Source organism: Callorhinchus milii, unplaced genomic scaffold (genome assembly GCF_018977255.1).
Source record: "Callorhinchus milii isolate IMCB2004 unplaced genomic scaffold, IMCB_Cmil_1.0 Scaffold22, whole genome shotgun sequence".
Lineage (NCBI taxonomy): Eukaryota > Metazoa > Chordata > Chondrichthyes > Chimaeriformes > Callorhinchidae > Callorhinchus > Callorhinchus milii.
Window position 1 is genome coordinate 4,171,483 of NW_024704763.1, and position 19,361 is coordinate 4,190,843.

The 19,361-nt window shown below is 44.1% G+C and overlaps 3 protein-coding genes across 4 annotated transcripts; all 3 read right to left on the reverse strand.

Annotated features, from left to right (window-relative positions):
- Positions 1-3,098: 3,098 nt before the first annotated feature.
- cib1 (calcium and integrin binding 1) lies at positions 3,099-8,787 on the reverse strand. The gene is given in 7 exon segments (NM_001292277.1): positions 3,099-3,395; positions 4,409-4,497; positions 4,693-4,811; positions 4,932-5,085; positions 5,364-5,466; positions 6,311-6,345; positions 8,681-8,787. Coding segments are annotated over 7 exon segments (573 nt in total). The 5' UTR covers positions 8,732-8,787; the 3' UTR covers positions 3,099-3,373.
- Positions 8,788-8,855: 68 nt separating this feature from the next.
- LOC103189522 (RCC1 domain-containing protein 1) lies at positions 8,856-18,936 on the reverse strand. Of its 2 annotated transcripts, XR_006085665.1 has the most exons (9): positions 18,566-18,936; positions 16,678-16,914; positions 16,376-16,529; positions 15,714-15,835; positions 14,255-14,362; positions 13,080-13,271; positions 12,606-12,635; positions 12,140-12,506; positions 8,856-8,890 (listed from the first exon to the last, which is right to left on the reverse strand). XR_006085665.1 is itself a non-coding variant. In XM_042342957.1 (8 exons), exons 1-8 carry the CDS (start codon positions 18,906-18,908, stop codon positions 12,358-12,360), a joined length of 1,335 nt encoding a protein of 444 aa, XP_042198891.1. In that variant the 5' UTR covers positions 18,909-18,936; the 3' UTR covers positions 11,976-12,357. The 2 variants fall into 2 exon arrangements, 1 of the variants encoding a protein (XP_042198891.1); XM_042342957.1 differs by lacking the exon at positions 8,856-8,890 and having other exon boundaries at positions 11,976-12,506.
- Positions 9,336-11,902, reverse strand: gdpgp1 (GDP-D-glucose phosphorylase 1). Its single transcript, XM_007908554.2, has one exon. It carries the CDS (start codon positions 11,404-11,406, stop codon positions 10,096-10,098), a length of 1,311 nt encoding a protein of 436 aa, XP_007906745.1. The 5' UTR covers positions 11,407-11,902; the 3' UTR covers positions 9,336-10,095.
- Positions 18,937-19,361: the final 425 nt, after the last annotated feature.

The window sequence follows — 19,361 nt, forward strand, 5'->3', positions numbered from 1 at the left end:
AGTCACTCTCTTCCTCATTTTCTTCCTCTTCAGCTGAATCTTCCTCAGAATCGCTGCCACCTCCAGAAGCATACTTCATTCTGTTACAAATGCAAACATGCAAAATCTCGGGATGAGCAACCAATTTAGCTAGGAAGTGACAGTATCCAAAGTTCCCTACCACAGAGTACTATTCCGAATGCCCGATTGCTAGTTTGCTGCTGGAATGTGCTATGTGAATAGTCTGCCAAAACTCACAAACCAATAAAAAGACATTCAGGTTGTGTATCACAGGATGCATGTGGAACTGTATTCTAGTAAAAGAAAAACAATGCAAAGACCATCAGCATCGCAACTGCCTTCCGAGAAACTGAGACTCAGGATGGGTTAAAACAAATCAGCCAGAGTTGGCTGACACCTATGCACTGACCACCTCCTCCCCACATACTTCTCCAACACTCATTGTTGGATTCCAGCGTCATTGGAAAGTTTATAAATCAGATGAGGAAAAAATCAGACTTGGCTGTGATGCCTACTCCAAGTAACAGGGCATTATTCGAAAAGACAAAGGAGTTCCTCCCGGTGTCCTGGCCTACAATCCCTCAGTAAAATTGATTATTTACATCATGGCTGTTTGTAGGACATTGCGGTGTGCAAATTGGCTGCCGTGTTTGCCCGCAAACTGTACAGTGATTACACTTTGCAGTAGATCCTGTGAAATATAGTCAATTCACGTTACAGTATATTCTGTGAAGCGCTTTGAGACGTCTCGGAGACATGAAAAGCGCTATATCAAATGCAAGGTTTGTTATTATCATTAATACTACGTACTTTAAGCCGCCTCAAAGGCATAATATGGAGCTCTGTCAAATTGCAAGGATTATTTATGTTGTCAACACACTGGGGCCAATACTCACTGTCCAGGTTCACACATGAAGAATGGCCGCTTGGGCAAGCTACCGGACAAGACTCAGTGCTCATGGAACCGTACCCCTCACGAGTCAGCGCCTTCTGGGAGGGTGGGTGGGTGGGGGGGAGAGGAGAATTGTTTTTAAAGATAAAGCATAGGTTAATGTTTGGTAGCATTTGTAATGCCAGTCACATCCCCCCCCCACAGCCCCAACACCCCCCCCCCCCCTTTTAAAAAAAATAAAAACCTGCCAACTCAGGTCAGTCAGCGCCGTGTGTATCTCTGGGGGAGGAACCTGACCGCACAGTTTGACGAGGGGTGGTGTGGGGGTGGTGTGGGGGGGGGGGGGGGTCACTGTTCGTGTCACTCTTGAGTCACTTTGCGAACCCTGATCCCGGGTTTAGTCGCTGGTTGCCAAGGGCGCCATGTTGCTGTGGCGCGTTGCTATGCTGCTGGGGTCGGGCCCGCGGCCACAGCCCAAGGCCGGGGTGGCTTTACACACGGCTCTGTGGAGACTGGGATCATCCTCTGCTCGTGGCCCCCGCTCTGCCTTCCCCTCCTTTCTCTCCCGCTCTGCCTCTCTCCTCCTTCGCCGGTTTGCCTCCTTTACCTGACGTCCTGCCTCCGCCTCAGGGCCGCTCTCACTCTTCAGTCCCGGCCCGCACCGTAGCCATGGAAACCGGACGCGCCCCTTCTGATTGGCGCCAAACCTCGAGGCCTCATTGGCCGCCGGCCGGGCCGGCGCTGACTGGCTCCTTGGTGATGTCAGGCCGCCCCTGACTGGCCGACAGTCACCGCTGTTCTGATTGAACAATCCCGCCCTGGCCCTCATTGGCCCGGGGAGCGGCTGGGACCTGTCCCCGGGGCGAGTTGATCAACTGGGTCGGTGGCCCCCTTCGCCCACCACACACGTGCAGTCAATTGACTTTCTAGTATGTTCTATACTTTCTAGTACGTTCTAAGGCGCTGTGGCGTTGTCCTCCCGGTGTGAAAGGCGCTCTCCAAGTGTAATTTTGTGTTGCGTTTGGAGACGTCTCAGCCACGTGATAAGGCACCGCATCAGATGCAATATTGTATTAAGCTCGGGCTGGGCGGAGAAGCCTCTTCGGCCCTTACAATCTCATCCCTCCGGCACACCCGCCCCCGGCGGACCCACCATCGCCGCAGCGAGCTGTTTTGTCGTCGAGTCCAGTGCGCTGCTCTCTGTCACCTTTTCGGGCACCGGGTTCCAGAATATACTGTAAAGCGAACTGTCTATTTTGTGAGCGAAATGCAGCAGCCGCTTGCGCACAGTAGCCACCCACAAACAGTCGCGGATTGAAGTGACCCATTTATTATTTTTTTTTGAAGGAATTATTACCCCGAGAAAAGTGATCTGCCAATCGACTAACAACCGGGTTCCTACTTTCTGCTAGATAAAGAGAGGCACGTAGAATAAGGAAATTTGCCCAACATTTCGCCCTGCCAGGAATCGAATCCAGGTCTCTCGCTTGCAAGGCAAGTGCTCTAATCACTGAGCTACAGGTCTCCACAAATGCTCATTGTTGGAGGGGCTTTCTTTGGATGAGACATTAAACCTTTGTCTCATCTGCTCGTTCTTCAGATCCCATATGACAACTTGAATTTATATAGCACCTTTCATGCAGAGTAGTGTGTCTTTACTGGAAAGTGATTAATTGATTATTCACTTTGACTAAATTCCTGTGGTAAATTCCTACCTGTAAATCGGATACTGAGTTTGCCTAGAAAAAAATCAGTCACTGACTTAACAGGATTTATTGTATAATAATAAGGCATTTCTATATTAGTGTAACTAACAGTCAGATGTGCCGGCAACAAATAATAGAGCACTCGCCTCAAAAGCGATAAACCTGGGTTCGATTCCCGGCAGGGCAAAACCTTGGGCAAGTTTCCTTACTTGACACACCTGATAATAATCCCTCAAGAAAAGAAGCAATAATAAAATTGGTCACTTCAATCCACGACTGTTTGTGGGACACTTATGTGCGCAATTGGCTGCTGCGTTTCGCCCACAAATATACAGTCAATTCACTTTACAGTATATTCTGTACTTTGAGAAGTTTAGAAGAGGTGAAAAGTGCTATATCAAATGCAATGATTAATATTATTATGCTTTGAGAAGCTAAAATAATCTGAAGATTTAGTGGAGAATTTGGATGATGGGAATAAAGTGATTGCATACAGGACTCGGGGCAAAAGGCACTTTAATGCATAATAAAAAGGATCATCAACATTTGAAACAGATTTTAGACACAATGTATATTAAAGCATTTTGTTAACTCAGAAAACAGTTTGCAATACCATAATTATAACTCTAGAAATTCACAGTATCTCTGTACATTAGACATCAATTCAAAGTTTTTAGACAGACAGTACGAAATGTTAGAAACAGAAAGAAACTATTCTCTGCAGCCACAGCAGCTCAGTGATCAGATGTTGGATCTACTGGATTCCAGCTCAAGGTTACAACACAAGCTTAAAGGAACTGAAAAACAAGACAAAAATATATCAGCACCAGTGGAACAGCTCAATGCATTTCTTAAAAACTGCTTCCCTGTAGCTCTTCCGATGGTTCAGGTAAGTTTATCCAGGGCAGCAGAATGAGCCAATCAAACTGGAATGGTTTTGATCAGAGGTTTGTCTGTGCTGGTTTAGTTGACTTCAAGTGTTTATTCTTCAAGCATAAGCCTAAATCATGAATGTCAAGCAGCCTACATCACATCTGATTGTCCACTTTTCAAGCTGAATGCTCCCCTCCCAAAAAATCACCTTTCCTCCCCACTGTTATCCAAATTGAGTTCAACTAACTTAGCACCAACAGGAGGTGGAATCTGGGAACTCACTGACTGGCATGCCCTCAGTTGCCCCTGTGGTCAGTAAATTCACCAACTAAGCACCTATTGGGCTAACATTTTATGGATTTTTGTGTAAATTCACACTGAATGTTGTGAACTCAAAGCCTCCATGGCGAGACAGACTGTTTTTTTTGGTTACTGCTCTTTAGTGCTTTTCCACTTCCCTACCCTAACTGTGTGCAAGACAGCATTTTTCCATATGCTTTAGTGTCTCCTAGTACTGTGCAATTCAAGATTCAGCCTTGGGTTCCAATCATTGGCTGTCCCATCTTCCCAGAGCATTAAACTAAATATTTGTTAATGTACCAAAGGTAAACAGTGCAACAAAACAGCCTGGCCCTAGTTACACAAGGACCAGTTTATATTCCCTCATCATCCGAATGCAGCCCCAAATTTCTAGCTAATTGGCAACTCAACTCACTAATTTGAACATGGATAGCAAACCACTAATATTGTTATTGGTTTACTCGATTTTCTGTATTCTGAGTTGTAATTAACATTTGGTGTGCCAAGAATCCTTCTCTTATAAAGCTCCAGTTCACTGTTCCTACTCAGTTAATATCTTGCCACAAGCAGTACAGTGTTTTATTTAATTCTAATTAATGAAATACCCACAGTAGCTGCTTATTTGCGCTTTGTTTACCTCACAAAGTCCGGGGATCTGGAAATGACGTGCTGAAACTCCGAGAGATTCACTGTCCCATCCTTGTCAATATCAGATTCTTCCAAAATCTGGTAGAAAAAGTACAAAGTAATAAATGTCAATGGTACATCAGCAATAGATTCAGAATTCATAAGTTGTTTTATGCAAGTGTACACAACAGTAGATAAACAGGTAAGAGTGCCAACTAGTAACAGCCATATTTCACAGACTGCCACTCAGTCCAGGGAAATATCAAGTATTAACTCTGTAAAAGCGGCCCTTACATTTTGGATCAGCTGGCTCATTTCACTCTCCTCAAGTCTGGTATCAGGGGTGTCTCCTGTCAAGCAGTTCACCAACGTCTCCAAATCTCTTCTATCCAAAGTTCCATCATCATCAAAATCTGTAATGCAACCAGCACAGTAGGAGTTAATGTTACATTTTCAACCCAAACACCAAGGACAACCCCTCTCACAGAGTGAGAAACAGACTACTGCACGAGCCCAGTCTGAGACATGCTTACCGAATATGCGAAATGCATAGTGAGATTTAACCTCAAGAGTTGCTGATTCGCTAAAAGCACTGAGCATGTCCAAGAAATCCTCAAAAGACATACTGCCATCATGGTTGTTGGACGTTGAAAACACCAGGCAGATGCGATCTCTGAACGGATTAGCCTGTAATCAACAGAGCATGAATGTATTTATTGATAAATAATAGATAATTGGCAACATTACTCAGAGCTTGGTTGATCCTGGTTCCCAAAAGAAGATCACAAAGGGTGGAATTCTGTGGGACAACACGATGCATTCAGAAGGGTTCGACAATTGATTTTTTAAAAAATGCTTTGCAAATAATGCAGTTTACACATTGGTGTCACTTGCTCTGAGAAAACAGGGAGGAAAATTAATTGATCATTTCAGAAAGAAAGTCCAGAGAAGCAAAGCACTAGTACCTTCAACTCTGGCAAGTCAAAGATCCTGTCCATCCCAACCCGTGTACTTGAGAAGTCAACTGTGTGATCCTTTGGGAGCAACTCCGTGAACTTGCGATGGGCACTTTTTCAGCAAAACAAACAAACAAGCAAACAAAATTACATTTGTAAAGCGCCTTTCACATCGGGAGGACGTCCCAAGGCGCTGAAATAATAAGATAATAAAAGATATAATAGATGTTAATAAATGAACACTTGACAAGTGATCAGTATAAAACCAGCCTCATCAGTGAAAGTGTAAGATAATTGCTAATCCAGGGAAGGAACTAGACTAGTAGGTAGGTATCTCAGCCCCTTTCCCACTGCATTCAATCTGCTTTTCACTCCTTCATCTGAAAATGGTCGGTTGCTGGGGCAAGTTTCCACAGGCCTCTGCCACATCATCAAAGTGGTGCTTACGGTCACTTCCTCCCTTCCCTCAGCTTCAGGCTCTGCCACTGTTAAACGATCCAAGAACCTGCCCAGCATGAAGGGCACTATATAAATGCTATTTTTGTCACTCTTCACATATGTACCTACACAAGTATCAGCAGGCTATTCAACCATAATAAAAATGCCTCACCCTGTCTGTAATACATACGTCCTTTCTTGAATAGTAATCAGAAGCTTAGGTAATTTTCCCCTCCTTAAACCAGAGGCACGGAGGTCAATTACAGCCCAAACTGCTGAACCAGCTGAAGTTAGTAACTGAGGGGTTCGAACACGACCTTTTGGACTACAAGACTCACCTTGACAGCACCTTAACCAACTAAGCCAAGGAAGAGAACATGGGAATCTGCTCTAGTGCTGTTGCATCATTTGTTCACAATAACACAGAAGCCCACTGCACAACAGTCCAGGCCCACTGGTCTTTGCTGGAAGTAATTATCTATTCCATTTGGAAATAAAGTTAACAGTGCCATACTTACTGCAGAATCTCTTGCTTTGTTAAAAATGTCAGTTCCTAAAATAAAAAGTAAAAAATTGTGACAAGTTAGAATTTACATGTCCTGCTCTCAGCCACCCTTCCTGGCAACCTGTTCCTGATTAAATAAAAACTTCCTGATAGCTATTCTGAAATTACCCTTTGCAATTCTAAACATCCTTTTCTACTGTTTTGGTGCATTCTAAAATATTTGTTGAAATATACATTATATAAAGCTGGAGCCTCAGGCACCTGTCTATCTCAAGGCTGAGAAACAAGCAGGCTGTGGAAGGCTGACCAGAAGTTGTCCATATCTTTCTCCTTATCAGATATTTTCCCATGCGAAAAGAGCCTGCTCAAAGATTGCTAGCAGCCTGCGAAGGGTAGGGGCTATCTCTGTGACAAGACGGGGTGGAGTTAGAAACACATAAAAGATATAACTTTGAAATAGTTGGGAGTTGTGTAGCGTGTCAGCACACTTCCCAGTGGAATCGATATCGATTCTACTGTATCTATGTATATGTACAGGGGTAAGAGAGCAAAGGTCGACAGATAACGACAAGAAGGACAGTGGCCAGGTATGATCTGGTTATTGTCCGGACGCTGCTAAAGGTATAAAGTAGGAAGGAGATGATGGCAAGGCAGTCATCTGGGCAATACCTCCAAGGAGAAGAGCAGGAGAGCAAAGAGCACACAACAAACCAGCAGCTCTTCCAGTCGATCACACTGATCACTGGAGCACTCCGGACTGCAGACCTCAGGGGAAAGATCAACTAAGAATAGCACAGACATACCAGAGGGAGACAAGGTAGCCGAGAGAGAGAGAGAAAAGGGAGCCTTGTCACAGACTCCAGAGACCATTCAGATTTGACCGCTGACCCAGCCTCCTTTCCCAGCACGCTGCTTCCACCCAACTGGGGTGATTGACTGCTAGTTACCAGTCGTATAGTTTTGCACTTCCACGCATAATGTGCCCTCTTTCGCTTAAAACCTTTAATATTATGTGATTCAAACTTATGATTTATCGAACTGTATTCGGGATTATTATGCGATCGACTACGGGACTGTATGTGATCTATTTAGTTTAAAGTCTAATGTTCGTTTATCCCTTAAGGTATAACCAATCACTAACCCTTATTTCAATATTCATGAAGTCAGTTACAACCAGTTATTTTGATTAAACTTACTTATACTATCAAGACGTTGTTCAATCTGTATGTATCAATTCAGCCGTCGCCGCTACAGTTTACATATTGTTCTGGTGTTTACCTTTTCAATCCCATCTATAATTTTGGACAGCTCTACGAGGCTCCCCCTGAGTCGTTTTACTCAAGAATGAAGAGCTCCAACCTGTCTAGTCGTTCCTCATAGCTAATTCTCTTAACATTGGGGATCATCCTCGTTGCTCTCCTCTGCACTGCCTGTAGAGCCTGGGCTGCACCCTTATTTTGCAGAGACCAGAACTGCATTCAGTATTCTAACATTAAAACATAGAACACAGAAAGAATGTAAATCACTGATTTAGCAATACATCCCACCATCCTGCATAACAGGGATTGATCTTTGATCTTTACACCATAGTATCACATTGGGTATGTATGTTATTGGAATGTATGGGTAATTGCAGCAATAAGGGACAAAGGTCAGGAATCGTCCCTGTGTAGTTTGTTTTGATACATACACGTACTTAAGAGCACCATTTGAACCGCATAAAGGAAGAACGTTGAAAGCTATAAGCACAGCCCCGAAACAGACTTTTGATTGAAGACATTGATCGTACTTGATGCAGACGAGTTAAAAGCTCAATTTCATGGACACCTTTGCTGATAGCGTTAGCAGAGAGCAAGCTTTGGTGTACTTTGAATCCTCAAAAGCCATAGTTACGAGGAATCTTGGCAGCCTTTGGCTTCTGTTTGGGAAACAATCCAAACTGTTGCGAAGCCATGGGATTCCCTGGGAGAAAGATCCTTCTACGAATGTTTCTTGGATGCGAATATCACAAGCCCTGGGACCTAACAGAAGTTCTCACTTGCTATCGATGGTTGCATACAAGAGCAATAATGCCCGTCCTTAAAATAAGCAGTGCTGAGGCTCAAATTCAGCTATCGAGTAAACTCACAAATTAAACAGCGGTACGCAACAACGAAGAGAGGAAATCGGGAGTTATCTGATCTCACCACCCATCCCCCCCAGAACAAGCCCGCACATCCCCACTCAGCTTTCCATCACCTGGAATGATCAAATTGCACAGCTCTGTCTGTCCGGATACCAATGCAAACCGAGGCTTCACCAGGACTCGGTTATCAACTCAACTTCAAAACATCCCTCTTCCACTCCCCAGTGTTTTTTTTTCCCCCCTTTTGCTTATAATCACCTGATATTCGGAAAGATCCTCCTTGGAGATCTGGCTCTGCTTTCCGCCCATGTTCCGGGCCCCACACAGTGGTACGAAGTTCTTGGCAACTTTTTGCTCTTTAATTTCCGGATCCTCTGGGAACGCCCTCTGACGTCACCGTATCACTGTATCCCCTGAAAACCATTGACCTGATTTGCATAAAATGCTCTCCAGTGGCGCTCGATACACCTGAGACAGGACAAGTGGTGGGAGGGAAGAGGAAGAGAGCTTGAAATCACCCTATTAAAGGCTGCAGTTAACATTAAACAATGGTTTCCTGCAAATTATTCATATAAATCCAAATACCACTTCCTACTCGCTTTCTCTCCTTCCTCCTTGTGTTGATATTAAGTCTCACTGTTGTGTATTACGCGAGCAACACTGATAACATTAACATTAAAAATGGGACACACAAGGAATGGAGAACAACGGAGTGAGCAAAATTTAAACGTTAGAATTTTTATTTTTTCATTACAACTGTATTGAACTGTATAGTTTAGTGGCAAGTTTGATATTGCAATAAAACTACAGACATTAGAATAATAATCCTTGCATTTGATATCACGTGTTTGAGAAGTCTCAAAGCGCTTGACAGAATATACTGTAAAATGAATTGACTGTATATGCTGTGGGTGAAATGCTGTAGCCAATTGGGCACAGTGATTGATTCATTACTCTTTATATCAATGTCAGAGTGAGAGGAGACAGTTGTTTCTCTGGACCTGAAAGACTTCATATCTTTTGTTTTCCTCTGTTGATTTCACCAAGGATGACTTGGCTTTAATGATCGTGGGTTAACGCAGGGGAAAATAATTCCCACATTAAAACAGAGCATGGAATATGGTCGATTTTCATGACGTCTTTACCTGTGTGACACATTGTGCACTTGCATGCAATGTGCAGGAATCATCACCGACCATGTTCACAGACCACCATCATTAAAACAAACTATGCTCCAGCAAGGTGTTTAATGAAGACCTTAATAATTGCTCCATGTCCACTCAACTCTGGCCTGTTACTCTCCACCGCCACACCCCCTCTCAGCATAGTATACCCCTCATAGGCACACACATTTCCCACTTCCATGATTAATTACAGCAATTCATTCTTTGATTTGAATTATACTTTTATTTTTCTCGTCAAAAAATTACACAGCAAGGGTAGTCTGGCATTTTTCTTGTTCCAACTAAACAGGAAAAAGTACAGCATGTTCATACAGATATGACTTTGCATTGAACTCATAACGGTGGTTGTGGGATCATTGCTCTTAGTCTACATTTTTGCTGTAACCGAGATTTAAGAAAGGAGTTGTGCTCTCATATGCCTAAGCAGGTTGAGAAAGCTTATCATTTCACCTTAAGTACATACACTCAACAGTGTGTTTTATTTGATATTTAATCTTTTAAAACCCCAATAATCTCAGTTCTGAGTTGACAGAATTGTTCATCCGGAAGCAAGTATTTCTGAATGATTTCCAGGACCTTTCCCTCATCGAGGCTAAAATAATCCTCAGAGTTCTTGATGGGCAAGTGACCGGCCAGCTCGCACAAAGCGACATTAAAAGCAGACTCTTCTTTGACACCAAAACAGGATTTTCGAGGCCAGAGAAGAACTCGGACCCCATCCCGGGACCCCTGGTCTTCAGCTTCAGCCCCCAGAGGGCAACCTCGAGTCACAAATAGATTGTGAGCCAAACATTTCTTTATAAACAAATTCGTGATTTTATAAATGGTTTCTGCAGTTTGCTTAACATCAGTGCCATCGGTGTACAAAACCAACCCCCGGGTGTGATGCCTGGACAGAAAGTGAACCCGGTGCAACAGAACGTCCTGTTTTAGCTGGGGCTTACATTGATTGGTCTGCGATTCCTCCCACTTCTTCCTGGGTTTACCCACATCTGTTTCCACTTCATCCAGTTTTCTTCCAATTTCCTCTTGGTTGGCCTTTGCCATATGGTGGTTGAGTCTATGTCTATCCCAATCTATCTCAGCTGATAGAGGCTCTGTGGGTGCCCATTCCACCTCCAACTCGTATTGCAGGTAATATCCATGGATGTGCAAATGGTTGACAGAAGCAAAAGCCCCGAGACTGTTAAACCCGACCCTAAACCCCGGGTCTGAACTCAGGAAAACCAACTCGAGGGCGATCCTGAGCAAGTCCGGGGTTAAGACCTGGGGCAAACCCCGAGCGGGGTCTGGAACTGCCAAGACGTGGCCATACTCCAGTGGGCTCACGTTAATAACGAGCAGCGTATCGCGGTGTCCTGGGTCCTCCGTAACCGGCCCGGGACAGGCGGGTTCCGCCCTGCGGAGGGAGAACAGGATCTCGCTCGAGGAGATCCGGTTGAAGTTGAACTGATTGAGATCAAAAGGTTGCAAGACGCTGCTGATCTCCTGCGGCTTTCGCCTCTCTCTCCCCCGACTGATGTTAAGCTGAGCAACGAAGCGCCGCGGGCCTGGCAGCACCCGGCTCTCCAGCTCCCGAAGAACGTATCTGAAGAGCCCCCGACACATCTTCTCCTCCCAGCCAGAGCGCAGCGCGCAGTCCAGGCGGGACCGAGCACTCGGCTGTCTCCACCGGACTCCGCTCTTAATGAAATCCGCATCACAGTACTCAAAGAGACTGGGCTGCGGCTGGTCCGGGCTGCGATGCTGATGGCGCTCAGTTTCATTCACCGGCTTCGGTGCCTCACTGGGCGCCGCCATTTTCTCGTGACGTCGAGCAGCGCTGGATCACGTGGGCTCCTCCTCCTGCCAATCACCGAGCTCCGGCTTCACTCCCGCAACATCTCTGCTTTTGCTCCTCTCCTCTGATGTTTGATACCTATTTCTTATTCTGCTGCTGCTGCTGCATGACTGTGTTTTGGTTCCTCGCCCGAGTGGCTTAAAACATGTAAAGTACAAAGCTTTGACGCTGAATATACAGGAGGTGCTTCAGGGGAATTCTATACTTGCAGATAGGTCCAGGCAGCAAGTTTAGGACAGAGCCCATGCAGTATTTTGCCCCATACAGAGGGGTAACAGCAGCTGGAAATGAATTGCCAGGATGGATATGCCACCCTTTAAGAAACAGCCATAACAAGAACACAGTGGGGTGGGTATCCTAGAAGGATTAGGTGAATTGTTTGGAGGTATTCTGCATTCCTAATTATTATTATTATTCGGTCGGATGTGACAGAATGTCACAATTGCGGTTCCCCAGATTAAAGAAAAAAATACTGCTGCCTTACCAGGTTAATAATAAAACAAGTCAAAACTGAACCTTAAAATTACAATTCACGCTGAGAAACTGAACAATTTATTTAGTCATACCAATAAACATAATTAGTCAATAATATTCTTATTTATGTCCATCGATAAGGTAAACAATAAAACAAATGCTCCATTATTTAAAAAGAACATTTGTTTCCAAAAGCATTCAGTATCTTATATAACTTACTCTTGACATTTTGACCTCCTTTACAATCTTTCCTGGCTAATTTTCTCTCTTGAAGGTGTCTCTTGCTGGGTTGGTTCCACAAGCGTCAGCCGTTTGACCCCATTCTAGTAGGCGTTCTTCATGCAGGAGCATGGACGGTGAATGTCAGAATGTCTATTCGACTGCATGGAGTGTGATTAATCCTAGGCAATCTTCAAAGCTCCACAATGATGCAGTGTTTAAAACTCTTTCTGTTCTGCAAATACAAACGTGTTCCAAGGTCCACAGGCAACATCTAGAACAGTAAGCTGATTTTTTACAAAATATTCAACACGTTTTGGTTGATCAGAACTATCGGTGTGCCCGTGGCCAAGCTGTCCATAATTACCTAAGAAATATAAATGAATAATTTAGGCTGTAACAGATACCATTCCTTGTGAAAATTGTTTGATCAGCACCCAAAATATTTTAATGGCTTAATACTTACACCAACCCCATGTGAACAGCTCTCCTCCCCCTGAAAAAGGGAAAATGCAGATTCAATGATAAATATCAAAAAGTTAAACAGCCAGTACTGAAGTAGCAAGCGTTTTTACAGTTAAATTCAACCTTTGTTCCCAACTGCTGACACTGTTCACAGCATACAACCTTCTAATTTCAATGAAGGTACAGCTCTGGGATCTCAGTTTTGCATTTCATTCTTACTTTGACATCTTCAAAACACTGAGTTTCAGGATCACAGCTGGACCGTATGAGGAATAGGAATGAAAACAAATGCTCCAAGAAAACTTTCAAGGAATATAGCATCAACGAAGATCTTATTCAGATGGAGTTGTGTATGTCTCCCAACTGATTGAGTCCATATGTTAACAGAAAAAATACAGGCACACAAGTCTGTTGTTTTTCTGTTATAATGTTAATTTAGAAACAAATATGAATTCCTCAGTAACTTTATACTTACGGTTAATGGCTGCAGTGTGCCGTGACCCACAGCTGATTCTTCTGACCTCTGACCCGTCTGGTAAATCTACCAATGCAGGAAATGCCTGGATCGAGATAAATACATTCACGTTTTCTGGTTCCTGTGTGGCAGTTACTTCTTCACTGGCTGATTTCACAAGCATGTCGCTGGGATTTCTTAGTATCAGAGTGCCTGTGTGTATAGTTTAAATTAATATAATAATAACAATCCTTGCATTTGATATAGCACTTTTCACGTCTTCTCGACGTATCAAAGCTCTTCACAGAATATGCTGTAAAGTGAATTGAACGTATATTTGTGAATTGTGCACAGCAGTGTCCCACAAACAGTCGTGGATTGAAAATGACCAATTTATTATTGTTTTTTGTTTTGGAGGGATTATTATTAGGCTCTGTGTGGAGTAAGGAAACTTGCCCAAGTTTTCGCCCTGCCTGGAATTGAACCCAGGTGTCTCACTTGTAAGGCAAGTGCTCTAACCAGAGCTACAGGACTCCACAAATTGTGGCTTAAAGTCAACAATAATATGCAAACACCAATAAACTGAAAGTTAATATTGTCTCAGTTTGATACAAAGTAACTTGCAGACTAGACATTTAGAATTTAGATACAGGTATAATACAACAAATTAACAACAAACTATATTTGTATAGCACCTTTAACGTCGGGAGGACATCCCAAATATAATAGTAGCATATTATATCAAAACATCACACAACATAGCAGTAATTACTGTTAAGTGTAGTGACTACTTGTAGGCGAACATAGCAGCCTAAGTCCTATAAGACTGTAAAACAGTGAATGAACACATTTAATAATAATCCTTGCATTTGGTATAGCTCATTTTTATGTCGTCAAGATGTCTCAAAGTGCTTCACAGTAAAGTGGATTGAATGTGTATTTTGTGGGCGAAAACTGGAGGATTCTTTGGGAATTCTTTGAGAATCCCCTTCTCTCTTCAAATAATGCATAAATTCTTTAGTGCCCACCTAAACAGGCAGCATAGCTCAGCACAGACCTGGGATCAAACTAAAATTCTACCAGGTTGTTACGGTTCAGCAATTTAGTGAATGAACTCAATGTGCTGTTGGGAACATCTATGTCTACATGTTCTTTCAGACAGTCAAACAAAGTTAAAAAACAAAAAATCTCCTCACCCTCTTCAGAGCACTTCTTCAGCTGCCCCTTATTCTTACAGCATGATTTTGTTGGCAGTCCCAGCTGTCCTGATTCATTCCAACCCCACAAGTATAGGTCTCCAGATTCTAAGAGTTATTTTATTTTTAAAAAAGACAAGATGCACATTTCAAAAACAAAGTTATTCAGAGCCCATGTTTTCAGTTATAATTACAGCACTCTTTCGCAACTTGCAGTAATCCTACAACACCTGACTTGTGTATTCAAGACTGGATTTTCCCAAGCATTAAGACTTTCTCAAAATACATCAATGGGAAAAATGACTGATGACAGCGGACATTTACAGCGAATATCACCATTAAAAGGCCAAGGTCTCTCTTAGTTAGTTACGCACATTATATCAGTGATATTCTGAGAGGTCTAGTGGTAATCATAAAAATCATTTGTTCATTGACACCCAAGTCCCTTTGGACGCTAACACATTCCAATCTCTCCCCTTCTAAAAAATAAAATAAAATACATGACACAAAACTAGGAGGAAGTGTCAACACAGAGGATGACATTAAAAAAATGCAGCGAGACACAGATAGGTTAGGTGATTGGGCAGGTAGGTGGCAGATGAAGTATAATGTAGGGAAGTGCGAAGTCATCCACCTGGGTAGCAAAAACAGTAGAGCGGGTTATTTTTTAGAAGGGGAGAGATTGGAATGCGTTAGAGTCCAGAGGGACTTGGGTGTCCTTGTACACCAATCACAGAAAGTTAATCTGCAGGTGCAGCAGCAATTAGAAAGACGAACGATATGTTAGCATTCATTATGAAAGGATTAGAGTATAAGAGTAGGGCGGTCTTGCTGCAACTGTATAGGGCCCTGGTGAGACCACACCTGGAATACTGTGTCCAGTTTTGGTCTTCTCATTAAAGGAAGGATGTACTTGCCTTGGAGGGGGTGCAGTGTAGATTTACTAGGTTAGTACCAGGGATGAAGGGCTTGAGTTACGAGGATAGGCTGACCAATTTGGACCTATATTCTCTACAATATAGAAGAATTAGAGGGGATGATAGAGTAGATAGTGGGAGATAGTTTCCCCTGGTTGGAGAAACTAAAACCAGGGGTCACAACCTTAAAATCAGAGGCTAGCCCTTCTTCACTCAAAGGGTGGTGAATGTATGGAACTCACTACCCCAAAGGGCTGTTGACGCTCAGTCCTTGAACATATTCAAGACTGAGATAGATAGGTTTCTTATTGCAAAAGGGATTAAGGGATATGAGGATAACGCAGGGTCAGGTTATTAGCTGGAGTTAGATTAGAAGATCAGCCATGATTGAATGGCGGGGCAGGCTCGAAGGGCCGAATGGCCTACTCCTGCTCCTACATGTTATGTTATTGAGACATAGCATCCTGTGGCACTGGATGATGCACCACACCTTGGCCAGGCATTTTGTCAGCCACTGTGTGCAGGTTTAGGAGAATTCTTACCACTTGCACTTACGGAATGCCAGGCCCCTGCTGCTATCTCAGCCATCACCAACCCATGTAATGCCTCCACGATCCTCGGCTCTACCTCATTCTCAACACTTCCATGCCCTAACTGACCATAGCTGGGAAACAGAAAATATATGTCAGATAAAATAAGTAGCAGAATGGAATAATGTCAACTTAGCAAAAATTTAATGTCTGAACATCTCTAGAGAAACACCTCTATTAAATAACCAGTATCCAAATTGGCAAAGATGTACCAAGCACATGGTATACAGAGGAGCCCATTTAATATCCACTGATCTACAGGACTCCACAAAATGTATACTCACATCAGTTCCCTTTAACATCCAGTTGCAAAAGTACATACAATCAGGTCTTTCCACTGACCAAAAGAGGTTCATCCCACACATTTAATGTCCAGAGGGAAAGTTTTTTTTATTATTTCCTGATCAGCAGAATTTATAAAGCAAACACGTGCAAGGAGTACAGTAAATCTCATACTGGTTAGGCTCTATTGCTCCAGAGAACACGTACATTTCCATAATTGTAGTAGGCACCCCGTGCTAAAGGTGAGATGTGCCTTTTCATTCCTGATTATGTACCACACAAACTATGAATCTTATTATAACTTACAATACAATTTTAAAAATACATCTTACTGTCCAGAGCCCCAGGAATAAACAGTCCCACCCATGCTCAGTAGGAGAGCATGCTCAGTGCCAAGCACCAGTTTTACTACATTGAGCAGAGGTGACAACGATTTGTAGAATGGAGGCACTGTTGTGATGTAGCCACCAGGTACCAGCGGTAGCACTATGAAAGAAAGAAAGCAAGAGTGGGTGATAGAACAAAACGTGCAGCTCCTGGTGTTTCAGGACGCTCATCGCAGAGGTCTCTGATCTCTAAGAGGACGGCGCTGTGGCCTATCATCCTATCCTGACCTTATAAGTAGTTTCTGCACCTGTACTCATTGCTTCCCTCTCCTTCAACTGCATCGTCCAGGTCACTTTGGCATCTGTTCCTCCAGCAGAGCAGAGCTCTCGAACATCCCAGCATTCCACTTTGTCTTCATACAATACCAGAAGATATTTTTCAGAACAAAGAATGTCTTTGCAATGCTGATTATCTTGGTTATTAACGCACAACTGCTGCCAAGGGCGACCAGCAACAAAACCATAGAAAAACACAGATCCATCATCTGCAACAAAAACAAAATAAATTAGCACAATGGAATTTGTTGCGTGTAATATAGTTCGGTTTTGTAAATGATTAAACTAAAGGGATTAAAAAGTGTAATTTAGAAACTTACCTTACATATACATACACAAAAATATCCCTCTCCCCATGGCTCAGTTGTGAAATCAATATTCAGTTTCATCTTACTAAAATGACAATTGGTTTACACTTGGCTCCGCTGCCTGCCCTTAGCTGAGAGGGGGGAGAGAATGAGCCAGATTCCTTCCTAATTCCTAAAATAAGATTACTAATCTTCTGGAAAACTGCAGATTAAAAATGTATTTCTATTGTTTTCTCCCTACTAAAGGCACTGATTTTTCATGGATACAAATTCATGGGTGTCAATCAATGTTTTGCCCATAAAATACACGGTCAATCCACTTTACAGTATATACTGTGAAGTCCTTTAAGACATCACAATGCCACGATAAGGCGCTTTATCGAATATAAGTATTATTATTAGCTTCTGGTACCACATGAAGAGTAGCCATTTTTAGTGAGTTTAAATAATGTCTGTGTGACCACTGCGAGGGACCACAGACAAGCTCCATCCTGTCCCTTGATACCATTTTTAATCTGCAGTTTGAATAAAATATTTTAAACCCAGAAATTCCATAGTATTACTTCTTGACCCATAACCCGTATCATTCAACACCACCAACAACTCGCACTTATATAGCGCCCTCCGTGCCGGGCGGCGTCTCGGAGCGCTTAACAATGGTGGAGCCCAAGGTGACCCAAGCACATACAGCGAGCATTCATGACCGCAGGTTACAGGTCAGAGCAGGACAATCATCTTAAAATCATACTTATAAATAAAATGTTCAGTTTTTTTTAATCCTCGCCTTTGATATCGCATGGCATTTAGAAAGAACATCAAGAGCGACTGAATAATAATCCTTGCATTTGACATAGGGCTTTTCACGTCTTCTCGACGTCTCAAAGCGCTTCACAGAATAGACTGTAAAGCAAATTGACTGCATATTTGTGGGCGAAACGCGGCAGCGCACAGCGGCGTCCCCACAAACAGTCGGGGATTGAAAATGACCGATGTGTTATATTTTTTTTGAGGGATTATTATCAGAATTAAAAAGTGCTCCACGAAGATTTCTGTGTAAAGTGTGAAAATTCTGACACACCTTAAAACGTGGGGAGATTTCTCCAAAAAAAAACTCCCCCCAATTGTATGTCAGCTCTTTGAAGTGACCAGTGTCCTCGCTCAGTACCCCCCGAACCGGTTACCTGCCCCCGTTACCTGTAGTCCTGTAGCTCAGTGGTTAGAGCACTCGCTTTGCAAGCGAGAGACCTGAGTTCAATTCCAGGCAGAGGGCGAAACCTTGGGCAAGTTTCCTTACTCCACACAGAGCCTAATAATAATCCCTCCAAAAAACCAAAAACAATAATAAATTGGTCATTTTCAATCCACGACTGTTTTGTGGGACATTGCTGTGCGCAATTGGCTGCCGCGTTCGCCCACAAACATACAGTCCATTCACTTTACGGTATATTCTGTGAAGCGCTTTGGGACGTCTTAGAAGACGTGAAAAGCGCTATATCAAGATGCGATTATTATTATTAGTCGTAGTATTATTATCACAGCAGCAGCAGCTCACCCGTCAGCCATGCAGTGCGTCCCCAAGTGGGGCAGATCCGAGTCCCAGGCCTCTGAGTCTCCCCCGGGCCCTGTCTGGGGTGTGACGGCGGTGTTTGAGAAGCTTCCCCCAGGCTCTGGGCCTCAGGCTGTGACGGTTGCGGTAATGGCGGCGGGGCCGGGGGCGGGGCCGGGGGCGGCCGCTCGCTTCTCTCCGCGCTCTGTTTAAAGCCGGCGAGCGGGAAGCTCACTTCTCGGGGCCTCAGGACCCGACCCAATCCTCCCCCTTCTCCGGCCTCGCCAATCTGCCCGAACTGATTGAACCCGAACCCGAAACAACGGCAGCGCGAGGAGGAGACCGCCATCGGCGCGAGCCGGAGCCGCCCCTCCCCACAGACCACCAACCGCCGAGTAACGGCCGTTGGCGTCCTCCCGCGGACTCCGCCCCCTTCCCCGTGACGTCTTCTCCGAAGACCCGCCCACAACCTCTCCCCCTCCCCCCTCCCCCCCCTCGAGGCGTCTCAAAGCGCTTCACAGGACACGCTGCACAAAGTCAATTGACCGCGTCCCGCGCGGGCCAAACGGGGCAGCCGGTTGCGCGCAGCAGCGTCCCGCGGGCAGCCGTGGGTCGGACAGCGAGGACGCCGCTTTGAACGCCCAGTTCCACGGCAGGAGATACTTAAACCCAATATAAAAACGAGATGTTGTCCACCGACCCACTCTCCCACCGAACGCGCGTGTGCAGGCACTCACTCGAATTGGCGTGGGAAAGCAGCTTCTCACTGCCATCCCCCCGACCATTAAGGATTCCTGAATTG